Source organism: Oncorhynchus masou, chromosome 33 (assembly GCF_036934945.1).
Source record: "Oncorhynchus masou masou isolate Uvic2021 chromosome 33, UVic_Omas_1.1, whole genome shotgun sequence".
In the NCBI taxonomy this organism is placed as follows: Eukaryota; Metazoa; Chordata; class Actinopteri; order Salmoniformes; family Salmonidae; genus Oncorhynchus; species Oncorhynchus masou.
The window spans coordinates 3,161,209-3,178,610 of record NC_088244.1 but is presented as its reverse complement, the minus strand read 5'-3'; the positions used below and the strand labels follow the sequence as shown (position 1 = coordinate 3,178,610).

Here is a 17,402-nt window from a genome sequence, read left to right as displayed (position 1 = left end):
CCATCTCAGATGATAACCAGTTTGCCAGGGCTGTCTGGCATGCCACCTACTAATGAATTAAGCTACATGGTAGGACACTGGTTTTATTGATGAATGCCTCAGAAGTGAACAACACACATTCCGTGTTACTGTCCTTGACTTGCTGTATTGGTTCACATCTTTCCTCTGACACGGTTGTGATTTTTATTTTCCCTTTATTTAACCAGGCAAGCCAGTTAAGAACTAATTCTTATTTACAATGACGGCCTACATGGGAACAGTGGGTTTAACTGCCCTGTTCAGGGGCAGATCGACAGATTTTTACCTCGTCAGCTCGGGGGATTCGATCTAGCAATATCCCAGTTACCAAACCAACACTATGACCACTAGGCTACCTGCCGCCCCGACAGCATGTCATTCATGGCATCCTGTCCAGTAGACAACAGATAAGCCCAATGCTGAAGGAGATAACTACACATCTAAGCAGAATTAGTGACCCCATGTGTGTGTGTGTTACCTTGCTTAGACAGAGAGCTTTCTGTCTACCAGAACACTTACTTTCTGATACTGCAGCTATATATATATATCAGAGAGTGATGCCATCACAGAACATTTACTCAACAAATGAGGTCAAAATGCCCAGTAGTTCTACTGGTTTTATAAGTAGACCAGTAGGAGATAATCGATGGAAATCTATATCCAACGGAATAAAATAGCTGTCATCTATCTATGTATGTATATAAATATATATATAGGCGTGTGTGCATCTTTGACTCACCTGATCAAATTCAGAGCTTCGGCCGTGTCTAGAATGACGAACACAGTCTGCGGCTGTTCGTGAGGCGCTCGCTGTACCAAAACGCGATTTTGATATGAATCAAATTTCCCCGTTTCCTCGCTGTTCTGCCCCTCGTTATAGGTAGACATTTCTCTACCAAGTCGGTTCCTGAGTTACTATTCAAAGATAGTATCTTAGCAGGGTCGAAGAATCGATACTGCAGCTTCAAATCCAGAAAGAGAGAGAGACTGAGAGAGAATGAGACGATCACCGCACAAACACCGTAATGAATGAGCAGTGTTCGTTCCGTGTAGCTGCGGGGGGGAGTCGTGATCAAATCATTCTGCTAACCGTTCTATTACGAGAAGTGGGGTGAAAGTAGGAGAAATCCTCGCCGACGTCAACCAGGGAGAGAGGCTACAAGGAACACTCCTGACGTGTAAAACGACTCTTACCTTCACCGTAACTATAACCTTAACCTAAGTTTAACCCAATTAAAAAGATACAACCTATCGGTCTTGCAGGTAAGGAGTGTCCGTATTGCTTTTTTTCTGTCAACACTGAACGAAGGATCGTTCGAGCTTTGACGGACAAGCCAGGTTTCCAATGAACGGGTCGAGTAGGCAGGGCTAGAATGTTCTTCAGCCAATAGGATTGCGTAAAGAGAACCACGAACATACATAGGCCAGTTCAGAGGTTGTTTTCCACTGACCAAATATTTCATCTGCTTGTCAAAAAGGTCGCAAATCACAAAACTATACCAGAAGCTATCTTATTTACTGCTGTTATGATGCAGTCCTACTGATTAAACATGGAATAAATGTTGTTTTTATGTAGGTCCTACTGATTAAACATGGAATAAATGTTGTTTTTATGTTGGTCCTACTGATTAAACATTGAATAAATGTGTTTTTTATGTAGGTCCTACTGATTAAACATGGAATAAATGTTGTTTTTATGTAGGTCCTACTGATTAAACATGGAATAAATGTTGTTTTTATGTAGGTCCTACTGATTTAACATGGAATAAATGTTGTTTTTATGTAGGTCCTACTGATTAAACATGGAATAAATGTGGTTTTTATGTTGGTCCTACTGATTAAACATGGAATAAATGTTGTTTTTATGTTGGTCCTACTGATTAAACATTGAATAAATGTTGTTTTTATGTAGGTCCTACTGATGACAAATGGATTAAATGTTGTTTTTATGTAGGTCCTACTGATTAAACATTGAATAATCGTTGTTTTTATGTAGGTCCTACTGATGACAAATTGATTAAATGTTGTTTTTATGTAGGTCCTACTGATTAAACATTGAATAAATGTTGTTTTTATGTTGGTCCTACTGATTAAACATTGAATAAATGTTCTTTTTTTGTTGGTCCTACTGATTAAACATGGAATAAATGTTGTTTTTATGTAGGTCCTACTGATTAAACATTGAATAAATGTTGTTTTTATGTTGGTCCTACTGATTAAACATTGAATAAATGTTGTTTTTATGTAGGTCCTACTGATTAAACATTGAATACATGTTGTTTTTATGTACGCTTACTGATGACATGGCATAAATGTTTTTTTGTATTCAGGCCTACTGATGACAAATTGATTAAATGTTGTTTTCATGTAGGTCCTACTGATGACACATGGAATAAATGTCCAGAAGTTTCACCCATCGGAAAGGTGTCATGTTGATTTTGATTAATTAATTCATTAGATAATCTATTTAGATTGAATATGGAATCAACATAATAATAATGTCAGTGTTTCAGAGAGCCAAACACCGTAATGACACATAGACCTGTCGTCTGCCTTTTATTTTTATTTTTTTTTAACTCATAAACATGTCATCGTTATCTTGCACACATTTCATATGTATATCGACATACAATGGTACCCAGTGGCCTGCCACTAATATTATCATTAGTTATAAGAATAATGCTAATAATAATTATAATAACAGTGACACTCGTTCCTATTGACAATAAAACATATATACTGTTGTGTCATTCACAAAAAGAGGACATAACTGTACCCACATTATGACTTTTACGCTCAGTGAGACTATAACACATTTCCAAAAGCTTTATTTGCATAATTTTGCCAATGTATTTTACGTATCCAGGCCGTTCTGGTTCACTGTAGCGAGATGCTGAGATCCTCCTTACCGTACTGACGGTTCATACCAGGGTGAGCTCAACAGAGACCGAGGGACGTGTTCCGAAATGGAAACCTATTCCCCACACAGTGCACAACATTTGACCAATGTGACAGAATTGTATGGGTGACCCAATGGGCCCTGGTCAACAGTAGTGTCCTATACTATATAGTGAACATGGTGCCTTTCAGACACCACCCTGGATGTTGATGAATAACAACAGCATTAAAAGTAATGGCAGGCAGACTAGAGCAGAGCAGTGTACAGGGCCACTAAGCTGATGACAGGACGTTACTGTAAACACACCAGTCACTGCTTCTACCTGTCTGTCTGTATATCCCAGTTACCGTCAAGGTACAGTAACAATCACACTCCAACATGTTTGTATAAACCCTGTAACACAGTTAAACTAACACACATGTAACGTGTCTGTTTACACATCTCCCGTCAGGGTTAAACTAACACACATGTAACTTGTGTGTATCCCATCATAGTTAAGGTAACAATCATGTAATAATAACAATAATAATAATTTATTACATTTTATAGAATTTCAAAGCACTTCAAGATTAACATGTAACATGTGTGTACTGTATACACTTCCCCCATAGTTACGGTAACACCCATAGTTACAGTAACACCCATAGTTACAGTAACATCCATAGTTACAGTAACATCCATAGTTACAGCAACATCCATAGTTACAGTAACATCCATAGTTACAGTAACACCCATAGTTACAGTAACATCCATAGTTACAGTAACACCCATAGTTACAGTAACATCCATAGTTACAGTAACATCCATAGTTACAGTAACACCCATAGTTACAGTAACATCCATAGTTACAGTAACACCCATAGTTACAGTAACACCCATAGTTACAGTAACATCCATAGTTACAGTAACACCCATAGTTACAGTAACATGTAATGTGTGTAGCATGTTTGTATGTCTCATTATTATTTCACAGAATGTTCAAACAAGTTCATGTAGATGTCAATGAAAGACCTTTTTTTTAAAGTTTGTATATTGTAGTAAAGATAGTTGTTAAAATTCCCCAAACATTGCAGATTCCTGATCTTCACACAAGGCACACAGCAGTTGTCCTTGAACGCGTGAGTACCTCTAGTCCTCTAGACTTTTACATTGTAACAAACAGAATCATGTCTTACAATACAGTTCAACAATAGGTTTGGAAGTCTTGGGAAATTAATCCGTATAAATAAAACGTACTGTAGTGTATTCCAATGGGAATGTTGTGGAAAAGCTGGGAAGGGAGCTAAATTGTAAAAAAAAACACACAAAAAACAGCACAGGTATTTTTGGTACACAAACAAAAATCCAAGGGGGAACCACTACTTCAAGGTCTCAGAGCAAGTGACGTCAGCGATTGAAATGCTATTTAGCGCCGCACCACCGCTAACTAAGCTAGCCGTTTCACATCCGTTACACTGAGAGCCTCAATCGTATCGTGGTATCCCTAAGTGTACATTGACAAAAGCAGAGGTAACATAAAGCGGTGTTGACGGATTATGTCTAAGAAGCTATGAGACTGTACTGTAAGGCATGTTGTAGCTGTTACCATGGTAATGTAACGAGACAGGAAGTAGCTGTTCCAGCAAACTAATTCATATAAACTTTATCGACAGTATTGTTATGTGCGCAGACAGTCGTGTTCCTGTTTTCTGCGCTGTTTGTAGACAAGACTGACACTCATCAACACTCTATAGCGCAGATAGATAAAAGTAGGTCTGGCACTGCTATAATTCAACATGAACGCTCTTTCATAGAGGGGACGTGGGGATCAAAGTAACCTAATGTATAGGTATTCAGATTTAAACCAACACTTTGAATCTGTGTTCTTGGCACATGAAGTGGGCGGGCCTGGTCTCAGACCTGTTTGTGCTGCTAACTCAAGAGTAGTCACAGAGTTGGGTTAAACAGCACAAACAGATCTGGGACCAGGTTAGGTACAGTGGAGGCTGGATGGATGGCAAGTCAAGCACACACTGGAATGTCAATATTTACAAACGGCACCGTATATCTGGTCTTGTCTATCTGGCGTTATTATACTGTAGCTAAGCTACTGAATGTTTCTCTCAGACAACAAAGAGCAACAATAACAAAACAATATCAATCCAAAACAATTGTTCAGCTGTGTTTAAACAATATATATATACCTTTGGAATTCATCGATCGACCAATCACCACGTTGAGTTACTAGTTTAGGGGTAAAAACAAAGCCATCGTTTCAGTTTAGCCTGGTCCCAGATCTGTTGGTGCTGTCTTGCCAACTCCAATGGATGTTTTTATGGATGAGTTGGCAAGACAGCACAAATAGACCTGGTACCAGGCTAGTATCTATTCCCTTTACGTTATGTTAATTAACAGCATCATCTTCAGACTAACACTGTAGTTAGTGGTCATTGAGAAGTTCTGGGATTTCCAAAAGTAGTTCAAACACGATAATTTGAAGTCCAATCTAGACAGCACCAACATGACAGCAATGACACATGTAGACTTACACCTCACCCACAAAACTGGGCCAAGAGGAGAATAAATTATATTTACAATGCAAATGCATGTAAAAAAACAAACAATTTTCAAACATACATAAACAACCCAGATTCATTAAAACATCTAAAATATTCAACTCTATTTTTGCTGTTGTTTCATATATACTGTATCATTCTCTGTATTAACTAGTAAAACACTCTCATGAAGTCCGATACCACTGGTTAGAATGATACAAACAGGAGCCATTTCTGAAATCTGTTAGTCTCCCCCTTCCCCGCCTCTCTCTCTCTCTCTCTCTCTCTCTGTCTCTCTCTCTCGCTCTGTCTCTCTCTCTCTCTCTGTCTTTCTCTCTCTCTCTCTCACGCTCTCTCTCTCTCTCTCTCTCTCTCTCTCTCACGCTCTCTCTCTCTCACGCTCTCTCACTCTCTCTCTCTCTCTCACTCTCTCTCTCTCACACTCTCTCTCTCTCTGTCTTTCTCCTTCTCTCTCTCACGCTCTCTCTCACTCTCTCTCTCTGTCTCTCTCACGCTCTCTCTCTCTCTCTCTCTCTGTCTTTCTCCTTCTCTCTCTCATGCTCTCTCTCACACTCTCTCTCACTCTCTCTCTCTGTCTCTCACGCTCTCTCTCTCTATTGTAAATCTGTCAACACAACATGCTTTCTCACTCAACAGCACAACCACATCCCAAAGTACCGTAGCCTTAACAGATCGGTGGAGATTGGGAAGACGTTGTCAATGTCTCTAATAAGGGCTTCATTAGTACAATATTATAAATACATCTCTGACACGAGAAGCTCCATGTTTTAGAAAGAGAATTGATTTTATGGACAGTGTATTTCATCAGTCTTTCTATACCTCCTCACCCCGTCTCTTCCAGAGACAAACCAGCGATAATTAATTCCCTGCTTTTTGCAGCCGCTCTTAGTGTAATACTGTCTGTCTCCACTAGGTGGCAGAGGGGTGTGTTGCAACACACTTTTTTTTTTTTTAAAGCTTTCAGTATTAGGGAGTCAGAAAAATTCTGCAAGTCAGGAATTAAATACATGCTTTTTAATAAAGAATGCATTCAGTTATAGACGGGGGGGATTTTTTTTTTTCTTTACGGTTAGGAAACACTGTGTCTAATTGTAAAAAGTGAGAAATGGGCCAGAAACGTAACTTTTTCAATTGGAGTCAAACCTCTAAAAATAATATATATATATATATTTTAATCTTCTTTTAATAGTCGTTACCTGTGGTAATGTAACAGCATCTTCTTTCCACGCTCTACGTACAAAACAACTTGCCCCGTACAAGAACTAAGCAAACAATTTTCCATAAAAAGGGACAGTTTCAAATTGGGGAATTCTATATTCTAAATTCTATACAGCCGAACCCGACAAGAGAGAGTGCTTGAGGAGGAAGGATACCACTTGGTGACTGTAAGACTGTAATACATCCCCCCAGAGTAGACGTGAAAGGCTATACAGATGGTGGATCTTCATTTGATCACTCTTTTGTGCAAACTTGTAGTATATTCAAGGTTTAAAAAACGCTTCTAAGGTTTGTTTGTTTGTACACTTTAAAATTTCAGACTTGATTTGGCGTAACAATTTTCATTATCAACCCCTACTAAAAAAAAAGGTTCATTTATTATAATCCACATATTAATTCACATTTCCTGTTGCTGCAGGATTCCAGCTGTAGCAAACTGTCTCATATTATGATCCTCCATCTGTAGCTTAGCATCCCCAGGAGTGAGCGGTTGTAGCAGGCAGCCATATCGTTTCCTCTTCTCTTCAGCCAAATTGTTTTAATTTTACCTTTATTTAACCAGGCAAGTCAGTTAAGAACAAATTCTTATTTTCAATGGTGGCCTGGGAATGGTGGGTTGACTGCCTGTTCAGGGGCAGAGTGACAGATTTGTACCTTGTCAGCTTGGGGGTTTGAATTTGCAACCTTCTGGTTGCTAGTCCAATGCTCTAACCACTAGGCTACCCTGCCGCCCCAAAGGGTCAGGGATTCAGGGACAGTCTCTGTCCGTCCGTCCGTCCAGGGGTCAGTTAGCCGTCAGTCCATCATTATATTCCAACACTGTCCAGCCCTTCAGGAATCATCTCATTGCATTAGGAAGAAAAGTAACAGATAGGATAGAATTACAATCACCATCACCATCCAAACAACAGCCATTTCACATGGAGGAACAGACACCGAAACACAGCTGTAGGGTATAATCAGCTTTCTACTTCCTTCTGTGGAGAGTTACACACGTTCAGAACCATAGAACACTCAGAACCATAGAACTCTAGGACACTCAGAACCCTAGAACACTCAGACAGCATAGTAACCACTCAATGTTCTAAACATGACATCATCAACATGGATTTTGGCAGAAGAAAATGGTACGGAGGAGGATGTCTGTTCTGTGCTCAGAATGAAAGGATGTGAAATCACTATGACACACTAATCTTCATGTAATGTATTTCTTCTGAAGGGAGGAGGGGAGCAACACTTTACTTCGACTGGCATTGTTTCGTTATTGCAAACACTGGTTCACTAATGAGACGATGAGCAATACACTGACTGAAAGAAACGGACCTGCAGATTATCATGCAACTGACTGATCACTGACATTAAATACAGAGAGGTGTGTGTCTGTGTCTGTAAATCTGTGTGTGTGTGTGTGTGTGTTTGTAAGATTTAGACTGTGCGTATGTGCTGCTCATGATCTGTACAGTTTGTAGTTTGTAGTTTGTAGTTTTTATGTGTATACAGCAGATGATCTAATACTGATTTTACGCCTTCTAACCAATCACGTATTTTCTCCCGAGGTTGCAGTCTCCTCCCCTTCCTCCTCTAGGGTCTCTATGATTGAACCGTGCGCCTGTAGCTCCTCCCCTCTCCCTGCACGTGATAGGACCTCTGTCCAGCGGCGCTGTAGCTCCTCCCCGTCGGCGCTGAAGTAGAGTGTAAGGTGTGACTGGCTGATTTTGAAGGCAAAGCGGCGTTCCAAGCGGTCACATGACTCAGGAAGGGAGACCTCGAAGCCAATCAGAGGGACAGAGCGCTGGGCTTTCACATCCTGAAGGAGGGTAAACACAGAAAGGCCAGAATTAGAATCACTTCCTTTTTCCAGAGGAAACGTAACTCAGGATGTTCCGTGGAAGATACATATACACTACAAGCACATAGCTAAGCTTCTCACACATCTCACCTGAGGAGTATATGTAGAGCTCCAGGGGTTCATTATCTGAGTCTATCAGCGCTCTATCAGCGGTCTATCAGCGGTCTATCAACGATCTATCAACGGTCTATCAACGGTCTATCAGCGGTCTATCAGCGGTCTATCAGCGGTCTATCAGCGGTCTATCAGCGGTCTATCAGCGGTCTATCAACGGTCTATCAGCGGTCTATCAGCGGTCTATCAGCGGTCTAACAACGGTCTATCAACGGTCTATCAGCGGTCTATCAACGGTCTATCAGCGGTCTATCAGCGGTCTATCAACGGTCTATCAGCGGTCTATCAACGGTCTATCAACGGTCTATCAGCGGTCTATCAGCGGTCTATCAGCGGTCTATCAGCGGTCTATCAACGGTCTATCAGCGGTCTATCAGCGGTCTATCAGCGGTCTAACAATAGTCTATCAGCGGTCTATCAGCGGTCTAACAATAGTCTATCAGCGGTCTAACAATAGTCTATCAGCGGTCCATCAGAGGTCTATCAGCGGTCTATCAGCGGTCTATCAGCGGTCTATCAGCGGTCTAACAGTGGTCTATCAGCGGTCTATCGGCAGTCATTCAGCGGTCTAACAGTGGTCTATCAGCGGTCTAACAATAGTCTATCAGCGGTCTATCAGCGGTCTAACAGTGGTCTATCAGCGGTCTAACAATAGTCTATCAGCGGTCTATCAGCGGTCTAACAATAGTCTATCAGCGGTCTAACAATAGTCTATCAGCGGTCTATCAACGGTCTATCAGCGGTCTATCAGCGGTCTAACAGTGGTCTATCAGCGGTCTAACAATAGTCTATCAGCGGTCTATCAGCGGTCTAACAATAGTCTATCAGCGGTCTAACAATAGTCTATCAGCGGTCTATCAGCGGTCTATCAGCGGTCTAACAGTGGTCTATCAGCGGTCTATCGGCAGTCATTCAGCGGTCTAACAATAGTCTAACACCAGTCTAACACCAGTCTAACACCAGTCTAACAACAGTATAATAACAGTCTAACACCAGTCTAACAACAGTATAATAACAGTCTAACACCAGTCTAACACCAGTCAAACCAGTCTAACACCAGTCTAACAACAGTCTAACACCAGTCTAACAACAGTATAATAACAGTCTAACACCAGTCTAACACCAGTCTAACACCAGTCTAACACCAGTCTAACACCAGTCTAACAACAGTATAATAACAGTCTAACACCAGTCTAACAAGTCTAACACCATCCTAACACCAGTCTAACACCAGTCTAACAACAGTCTAACAACAGTCTAACACCAGTCTAACAAGTCTAACACCATCCTAACACCAGTCTAACACCAGTCTAACACCGGTCTAACCAGTCTAACACCAGTCTAACACCAGTCTAACACCAGTCTAACAACAGTCTAACAACAGTCTAACACCAGTCTAACAAGTCTAACACCATCCTAACACCAGTCTAACACCAGTCTAACACCGGTCTAACCAGTCTAACACCAGTCTAACACCAGTCTAACACCAGTCTAACAATAGTCTAACACCAGTCTAACACCAGTCTAACCAGTGTAACACCAGTCTAACACCGGTCTAACCAGTCTAACACCAGTCTAACACCTGTTATAACAGGTTAATAGGGGTGTTATAACAGGTTAATAGGGGTGTAATAACAGGTTAATAGGGGTGTAATAGCAGGTTAATAGTGGTGTTATAACAGGTTAATAGGGGTGTTATAACAGGTTAATAGGGGTGTTATAACAGGTTAATAGGGGTGTTATAACAGGTTAATAGGGGTGTTATAACAGGTTAATAGGGGTGTTATAACAGGTTAATAGGGGTGTAATAGCAGGTTAATAGTGGTGTTATAACAGGTTAATAGGGGTGTTATAACAGGTTAATAGGGGGTGTAATAACAGGTTAATAGGGGTGTTATAACAGGTTAATAGGGGTGTAATAGCAGGTTAATAGGGGTGTTATAACAGGTTAATAGGGGTGTTATAACAGGTTAATAGGGGTGTTATAACAGGTTAATAGGGGTGTAATAGCAGGTTAATAGGGGTGTTATAACAGGTTAATAGGGGTGTTATAACAGGTTAATAGGGGTGTTATAACAGGTTAATAGGGGGTGTAATAACAGGTTAATAGGGGTGTTATAACAGGTTAATAGGGGTGTAATAGCAGGTTAATAGGGGTGTTATAACAGGTTAATAGGGGTGTTATAACAGGTTAATAGGGGTGTTATAACAGGTTAATAGGGGTGTTATAACAGGTTAATAGGGGTGTTATAACAGGTTAATAGGGGTGTTATAACAGGTTAATAGGGGTGTTATAACAGGTTAATAGGGGTGTAATAGCAGGTTAATAGTGGTGTTATAACAGGTTAATAGGGGTGTTATAACAGGTTAATAGGGGGTGTAATAACAGGTTAATAGGGGTGTTATAACAGGTTAATAGGGGTGTAATAGCAGGTTAATAGGGGTGTTATAACAGGTTAATAGGGGTGTTATAACAGGTTAATAGGGGTGTTATAACAGGTTAATAGGGGTGTTATAACAGGTTAATAGGGGTGTTATAACAGGTTAATGGGGGTGTAATAACAGGTTAATAAGGGGTGTTATAACAGGTTAATAGGGGTGTTATAACAGGTTAATAGGGGTGTTATAACAGGTTAATAGGGGGTGTTATAACAGGTTAATAGGGGTGTTATAACAGGTTAATAGGGGTGTTATAACAGGTTAATAGGGGTGTTATAACAGGTTAATAGGGGTGTTATAACAGGTTAATAGGGGGTGTTATAACAGGTTAATAGGGGTGTTATAACAGGTTAATAGGGGTGTTATAACAGGTTAATAGGGGTGTTATAACAGGTTAATAGGGGTGTAATAGCAGGTTAATAGTGGTGTTATAACAGGTTAATAGGGGTGTTATAACAGGTTAATAGGGGTGTTATAACAGGTTAATAGGGGTGTTATAACAGGTTAATAGGGGTGTTATAACAGGTTAATAGGGGTGTTATAACAGGTTAATAGGGGTGTTATAACAGGTTAATGGGGGTGTTATAACAGGTTAATAGGGGTGTTATAACAGGTTAATAGGGGTGTTATAACAAGTTAATAGGTGCTAATAACAGGTTAATAGGGGTGTTATAACAGGTTAATAGGGGTGTTATAACAAGTTAATAGGGGTGTTATAACAGGTTAATGGGGGTGTTATAACAGGTTATTAGAGGTGTTATAACAGGTCATCTCACCTGAGGAGCACCGTATATGTACAGCACCAGTGGTTCATTCTCTGGGATGACAAACCAGGCTTTCTGCCAGCCTCTGCCTGCTCCCTTCTCCATGTGGTGGAGGAAGCTACACATCACACTGTTCTCTGCTGCCACCGACGCCTGTTTCTGTAGACCGCACGCACACACACACACACACACACACACACACACACACACACACACACACACACACACACACACACACACACACACACACACACACACACACACACACACACACACACACACACAGCATTACAGAACACTCTGTTTCATTAGATATGACACACACACACACCAGTATACTACATTACTGTCTTTTACTTCTCAACTACAGTTAGAAAATTTAGAAAAGTATTTGACAGAAATGCATGTCCTTGGTATAACTTTTAGTAATGTGTTTCAGTCAGGACTCACACCTTCAGCACAACCTTCTGAAGTATCTGTTTTATAGAGGTTTCTGTTATCTTACCTATATATACTATCTCTGGTTTCTCTTTTAACCGTTCTACAGCAATCAGGATCCGCTACATACCTCTAATATTGACCGTCTTCTGTATGCGCTGCTTGTCAGACTGGCGGGGGAGGGGGGAACCCCCACTAGGGTTGTGTAGCAGTCGATGCACACCCTGTTAGCCCTGTTGTTGTCGTAGAGCAGACGGGCCCTGAACTCTGAACACTTTCCACACACCACCTGGAAAACACAGAGAATATTTAGGGGAGGATTTCTCTGGCTGGAGGGGGAGGAGTTCTCTGGCTGGGGGTGGAGGAGATCTCTGGCTGGGGGTGGAGGGAAGGAGCTCTCTGGCTGGAGGGGAGGAGTTCTCTGGCTGGAGGGGAGGAGGTCTGGCTGGAGGGGAGGAGGTCTCTGGCTGGGGGTGGAAGGGAGGAGTTCTCTGGCTGAGGGTGGAGGGGAGGACTTCTCTGGCTGGGGGTGGAGGGGAGGAGCTCTCTGGCGGGAGGGGAGGAGTTCTCTGGCTGGAGGGGAGGAGTTCTCTGGCTGGGGGTGGAGGGGAGGAGCTCTCTGGCTGGAGGGGAGGAGGTCTCTGGCTGAGGCTGGATGGGACAAGCTCTCTGGCTGGGGGGGAGGAGTTCTCTGGCTGTAGGGGAGGAGGGCTCTGGCTGAGGGTGGAGGGGAGGACTTCTCTGGCTGGAGGGGAGGAGGTCTCTGGCTGGAGGGGAGGAGTTCTCTGGCTGGAGGTGGAGGGGAGGAGTTCTCTGGCTGGGGGCTGGAGGGGAGGAGTTCTCTGGCTGGGGGCTGGAGGGGAGGAGTTCTCTGGCTGGGGGTGGAGGGGAGGAGTTCTCTGGCTGGAGGGTGGAAGGGAAGGGACAGCGTTAGAGGTGAGGGGACAGCGTTTCAACCAGTGAGAGAATCAGACACAAGGTACAGCCAAAAACCACATGAACATCAGAAGAAGATCAACTCTTGCTCAATATTACTCAAAATTAAAAACTCTTAATTTTATTACATGACTATTTTTTTTAAAGACATGCTCCAGAACTTTGGCGACTACTAAGTATTTTTAAAAACTCCCGAAATGGCGTGGTGCACATACTGTATCTGCACATACGTGACATAGTACACAATTTTCGGGGACCACTTTTGGCTCATGAGCCCTACTTTGAGAACTACTGACTAAAAAGTATTCAAAAGTACAGGAGAATCTCTTTAAATCAAGAGTTTTTAATATTGAATTGTGTCTAATTCTTCAGCATTAGACCGACTGACAATCTGGTCACATGTACATAACATCATGACTTGATTGGAGAGGTACGTGTCACATGTACATAACATCATGACTTGATTGGATACGTACGTGTCACATGTACATAACATCATGACTTGATTGGAGAGGTACGTGTCACATGTACATAACATCATGACTTGATTGGAGAGGTACGTGTCACATGTACATAACATCATGACTTGATTGGAGAGGTACGTGTCACATGTACATAACATCATGATTTGATTGGAGAGGTACGTGTCACATGTACATAACATCATGACTTGATTGGAGAGGTACGTGTCACATGTACATAACATCATGACTTGATTGGAGAGGTACGTGTCACATGTACATAACATCATGACTTGATTGGAGAGGTACGTGTCACATGTACATAACATCATGACTTGATTGGAGAGGTACGTGTCACATGTACATAACATCATGACTTGATTGGAGACGTACGTGTCACATGTACATAACATCATGATTTGATTGGAGAGGTACGTGTCACATGTACATAACATCATGACTTGATTGGAGAGGTACGTGTCACATGTACATAACATCATGACTTGATTGGAGACGTACGTGTCACATGTACATAACATCATGATTTGATTGGAGACGTACGTGTCACATGTACATAACATCATGATTTGATTGGAAACGTACGTGTCCACAGGCCTTGCAGTGGTGGCGTCTCTTGGTGATGGAGTTAAACGGCTCCTGGCACTTCATACACAAAGTCACCTCCTTCTCACGGATCGGAGTGGGGGCACGCTTCCCCAGCTCATTACAGTTCTGAGAGAGAAGAGAAAGAGAGGAACGGAGGAGAGAGAGACAGACAGAGAGAGAGAGACAGAGAGAGAGAGAAGAGAATGAGAGGAACAGAGGAGAGAGTGAGAGAGAGAGACAGAGAGAGAGACAGAGAGAGAGACATAGAGAGAAAGACAGAGACATAGAGAGAAAGACAGAGACATAGAGAGACAGAGAGACAAAAACAGACAGAAACATAGAGAGACAGAGACAGACAGATATATATATATATATATATATATATATAGAGAGAGAGAGAGAGAGAGAGAGAGAGACAGAGACAGAGAGAAAGATAGATATATATATATAGAGAGAGAGACAGAGACAGAGAGAAAGATATATATATATATATAGAGAGAGACAGAGAGAAAGATAGATATATATATATGTAGAGAGAGAGAAACAGAGACAGAGAGAAAGATAGATATATATATATGTAGAGAGAGAGAGAAACAGAGATGGGGATAAATACAATATGATCTCACAGATGGAGACATTTCAGAAGCTAAAGAGTTTAATGAATAGTGTTAATAAAGTAAGGTAGAGGGCTGGGGTCAGAGGTTAGGGGTTATATTGGGGTCAGAGGTTAGGGGTTATACTGGGGTCAGAGGCTAGGGGTTATACTGGGGTCAGAGGCTAGGGGTTATACTGGGCTCAGAGGCTAGGGGTTATACTGGGGTCAGAGGTTAGGGGTTATACTGGGGTCAGAGGCAAAAGGTTATGCTGAGGTCAGAGGCTAGGGGTTATACTGGGGTCAGAGGCCAGGGGTTATGCTGGGGTCAGAGGCTAGGTGTTATGCTGGGGTCAGAGGCAAAAGGTTATGCTGGGGTCAGAGGCTAGAGGTTATACTGGGGTCAGAGGCTAGGGGTTATGCTGAGGTCAGAGGCTAGGGGTTATGCTGGGGTCAGAACCTATAGGTGAGTTGGAGGGACTAGGGGCTAGGAGTTGTATAGTATTTTACAGGTGAGTTGGAGGGGTTAGGGGCTAGGGGTTAAGGGCTAGGGGTTGTATTGTATCTTATAGGTGAGTTGTAGGAGTATTATCCTAGGGGCTATGGGTTAGGGACTATGGGTTAGGGACTAGGGGTTAGGAACTAGGGGTTATTGGCCAGGGATTAGGGGTTAGAGGCTAGGGGTTATGCTGGGGTTAGTGGTTAGGGGTTATGCTGGGGTTAGGGGCTAGGGGTTATGCTGGGGTTAGTGGCTAGGGGTTATGCTGGGTTAGGGGCTAGGGGTTATGCTGGGGTTAGGGGCTAGGGGTTATGCTGGGGCTAGGGGTTATGCTGGGGTTAGTGGCTAGGGGTTATGCTGGGGTTAGGGGCTAGGGGTTATGCTGGGGTTAGGGGCTAGGGGTTATGCTGGGGTTAGGGGCTAGGGGTTATGCTGGGGTTAGGGGCTAGGGGTTATGCTGGGGTTAGGGGCTAGGGTATGGGGTTATGCTGGGGTAGTTCTAGTGGTTAGGGACTATGGACTAAGGGCTAGGGATTGGACTAAGGGCTAGGGATTAGAGACTAGGGGTTAGGGACTAAGGTTATGGACTAGGGGTTATGCTGGGGTTACTGGCTAGGGGTTAGGGGCTAGGGGTTATGCTGGGGTTAGTGGCTAGGGTATGGGGTTATGCTGGGGTAGTTCTAGTGGTTAGGGACTAAGGGCTAGGGATTGGACTAAGGGCTAGGGATTAGAGACTAGGGGCTAGGGACTAAGGGTTAGGGACTAGGGGCTAAGGGTTAGGGGCTAGGGGTTATGCTGGGGTTAGTGGCTAGGTGTTATGCTGGGGTTACTGGCTAGGGGTTATGCAGGGGTAGTTCTAGTGGTTAGGGACTAAGGGCTATGGATTGGACTAAGGGCTAGGGATGAGAGACTAGGGGTTAGGGGCTAGGGGTTATGCTGGGGTTACTGGCTAGGGGTTAGGGGTTATACTGGGGTAGTTCTAGTGGTTAGGGACTAAGGGCTAGGGATTGGACTAAGGACTAGGGATGAGAGACTAGGGGTTAGGGGCTAGGGGTTATGCTGGGGTTACTGGCTAGGGGTTAGGGGCTAGGGGTTATGCTTGGGTTAGTGGCTAGGGGTTATGCTGGGGTTAGGGGCTAGGGGTTATGCTGGGGTTAGTGGCTAGGGGTTATGCTGGGGTTACTGGCTAGGGGTTAGGGGTTATGTTGGGGTTAGTGGCTAGGGGAGAGGGAGTGTAGTTCTAGTGGTTAGGGACTAAGGGCTAGGGATTAGAGACTAGGGACTAAGGGCTAGAGATTAGAGACTAGGGGCTAGGGGTTAGGGACTAGGGGTTAGGGGCTAGGGGTTATGAGCTAGGGTTTAGGGTTTAGGGGTAGAATAATATCTTACTGGTCAGTTAGGATGAGTGGAGTCCTAGAGGTTAGGGGCTAGGGGTTGTATAGTATCTCACAGGTGAGTTGGAGGGGTTAGGGGCTAGGGGTTGTATAGTATCTTACAAGTGAGTTGGAGAGGCTAGGGGTTAGGGACTAGGTGTTAGGGGCTAGGGGTTGTATAGTATCTTACAAGTGAGTTGGAGAGGCTAGGGGTTAGGGGCTAGGGGTTGTATAGTATCTTACAAGTGAGTTGGAGGGGCGAGGGGTTAGGGACTAGGTGTTAGGGGCTAGGGGTTGTATAGTATCTTACAAGTGAGTTGGAGAGGCTAGGGGTTAGGGGCTAGGGGTTAGGTGCTAAGGGCTAGGGGTTAGGTGCTCAGGGCTAGGGGTTAGGGGTTATGGGCTAGGGAGTAGGAGTAGGGGCTTGGGGTTTAAGGCTAGGGGTTAGGGCTAGGGGTTATGGGCTAGGGGTTAGGGGCTAGGGGTTATGGGCTAGGGAGTAGGGGTTAGGGGCTAGGGGTTTAGGGGTTATGGGCTATGGGGCTAGGGGTTATGGGCTAGGGGCTAGGGCTAGGGGCTAGGGGCCAGGGATTAGGCCATTGGGTTATGGGCTAGGGGTTGGTGGCTAGGGGCAATATAGT

General features: G+C 43.3%; 2 protein-coding genes across 3 annotated transcripts in view; both read right to left on the bottom strand.

Annotated features, from left to right (window-relative positions):
- Positions 1-1,332, bottom strand: part of LOC135527689 (transcription factor E3-like) — a 57,126-nt gene extending 55,794 nt beyond the window's left edge. For both annotated transcript variants that reach the window (XM_064956186.1, XM_064956187.1), the window contains exon 1: positions 758-1,332. In XM_064956186.1, coding sequence (XP_064812258.1) covers positions 758-906 — 149 coding nt within the window. In that variant the 5' untranslated portion in view covers positions 907-1,332. The remainder of the gene's footprint in view (positions 1-757) is intronic.
- A 2,114-nt stretch (positions 1,333-3,446) lies between these two features.
- The window catches only part of LOC135527688 (FYVE, RhoGEF and PH domain-containing protein 1-like), a 176,494-nt gene continuing 162,538 nt past the window's right edge, over positions 3,447-17,402 (bottom strand). Inside the window, exons 12-15 of the mRNA XM_064956185.1 lie at positions 14,295-14,423; positions 12,425-12,583; positions 11,869-12,015; positions 3,447-8,497 (exon numbers count right to left, since the gene is read on the bottom strand). Of these exons, the coding sequence (XP_064812257.1) occupies positions 8,228-8,497; positions 11,869-12,015; positions 12,425-12,583; positions 14,295-14,423 (705 nt within the window). The 3' untranslated portion in view covers positions 3,447-8,227. The remainder of the gene's footprint in view (positions 8,498-11,868; positions 12,016-12,424; positions 12,584-14,294; positions 14,424-17,402) is intronic.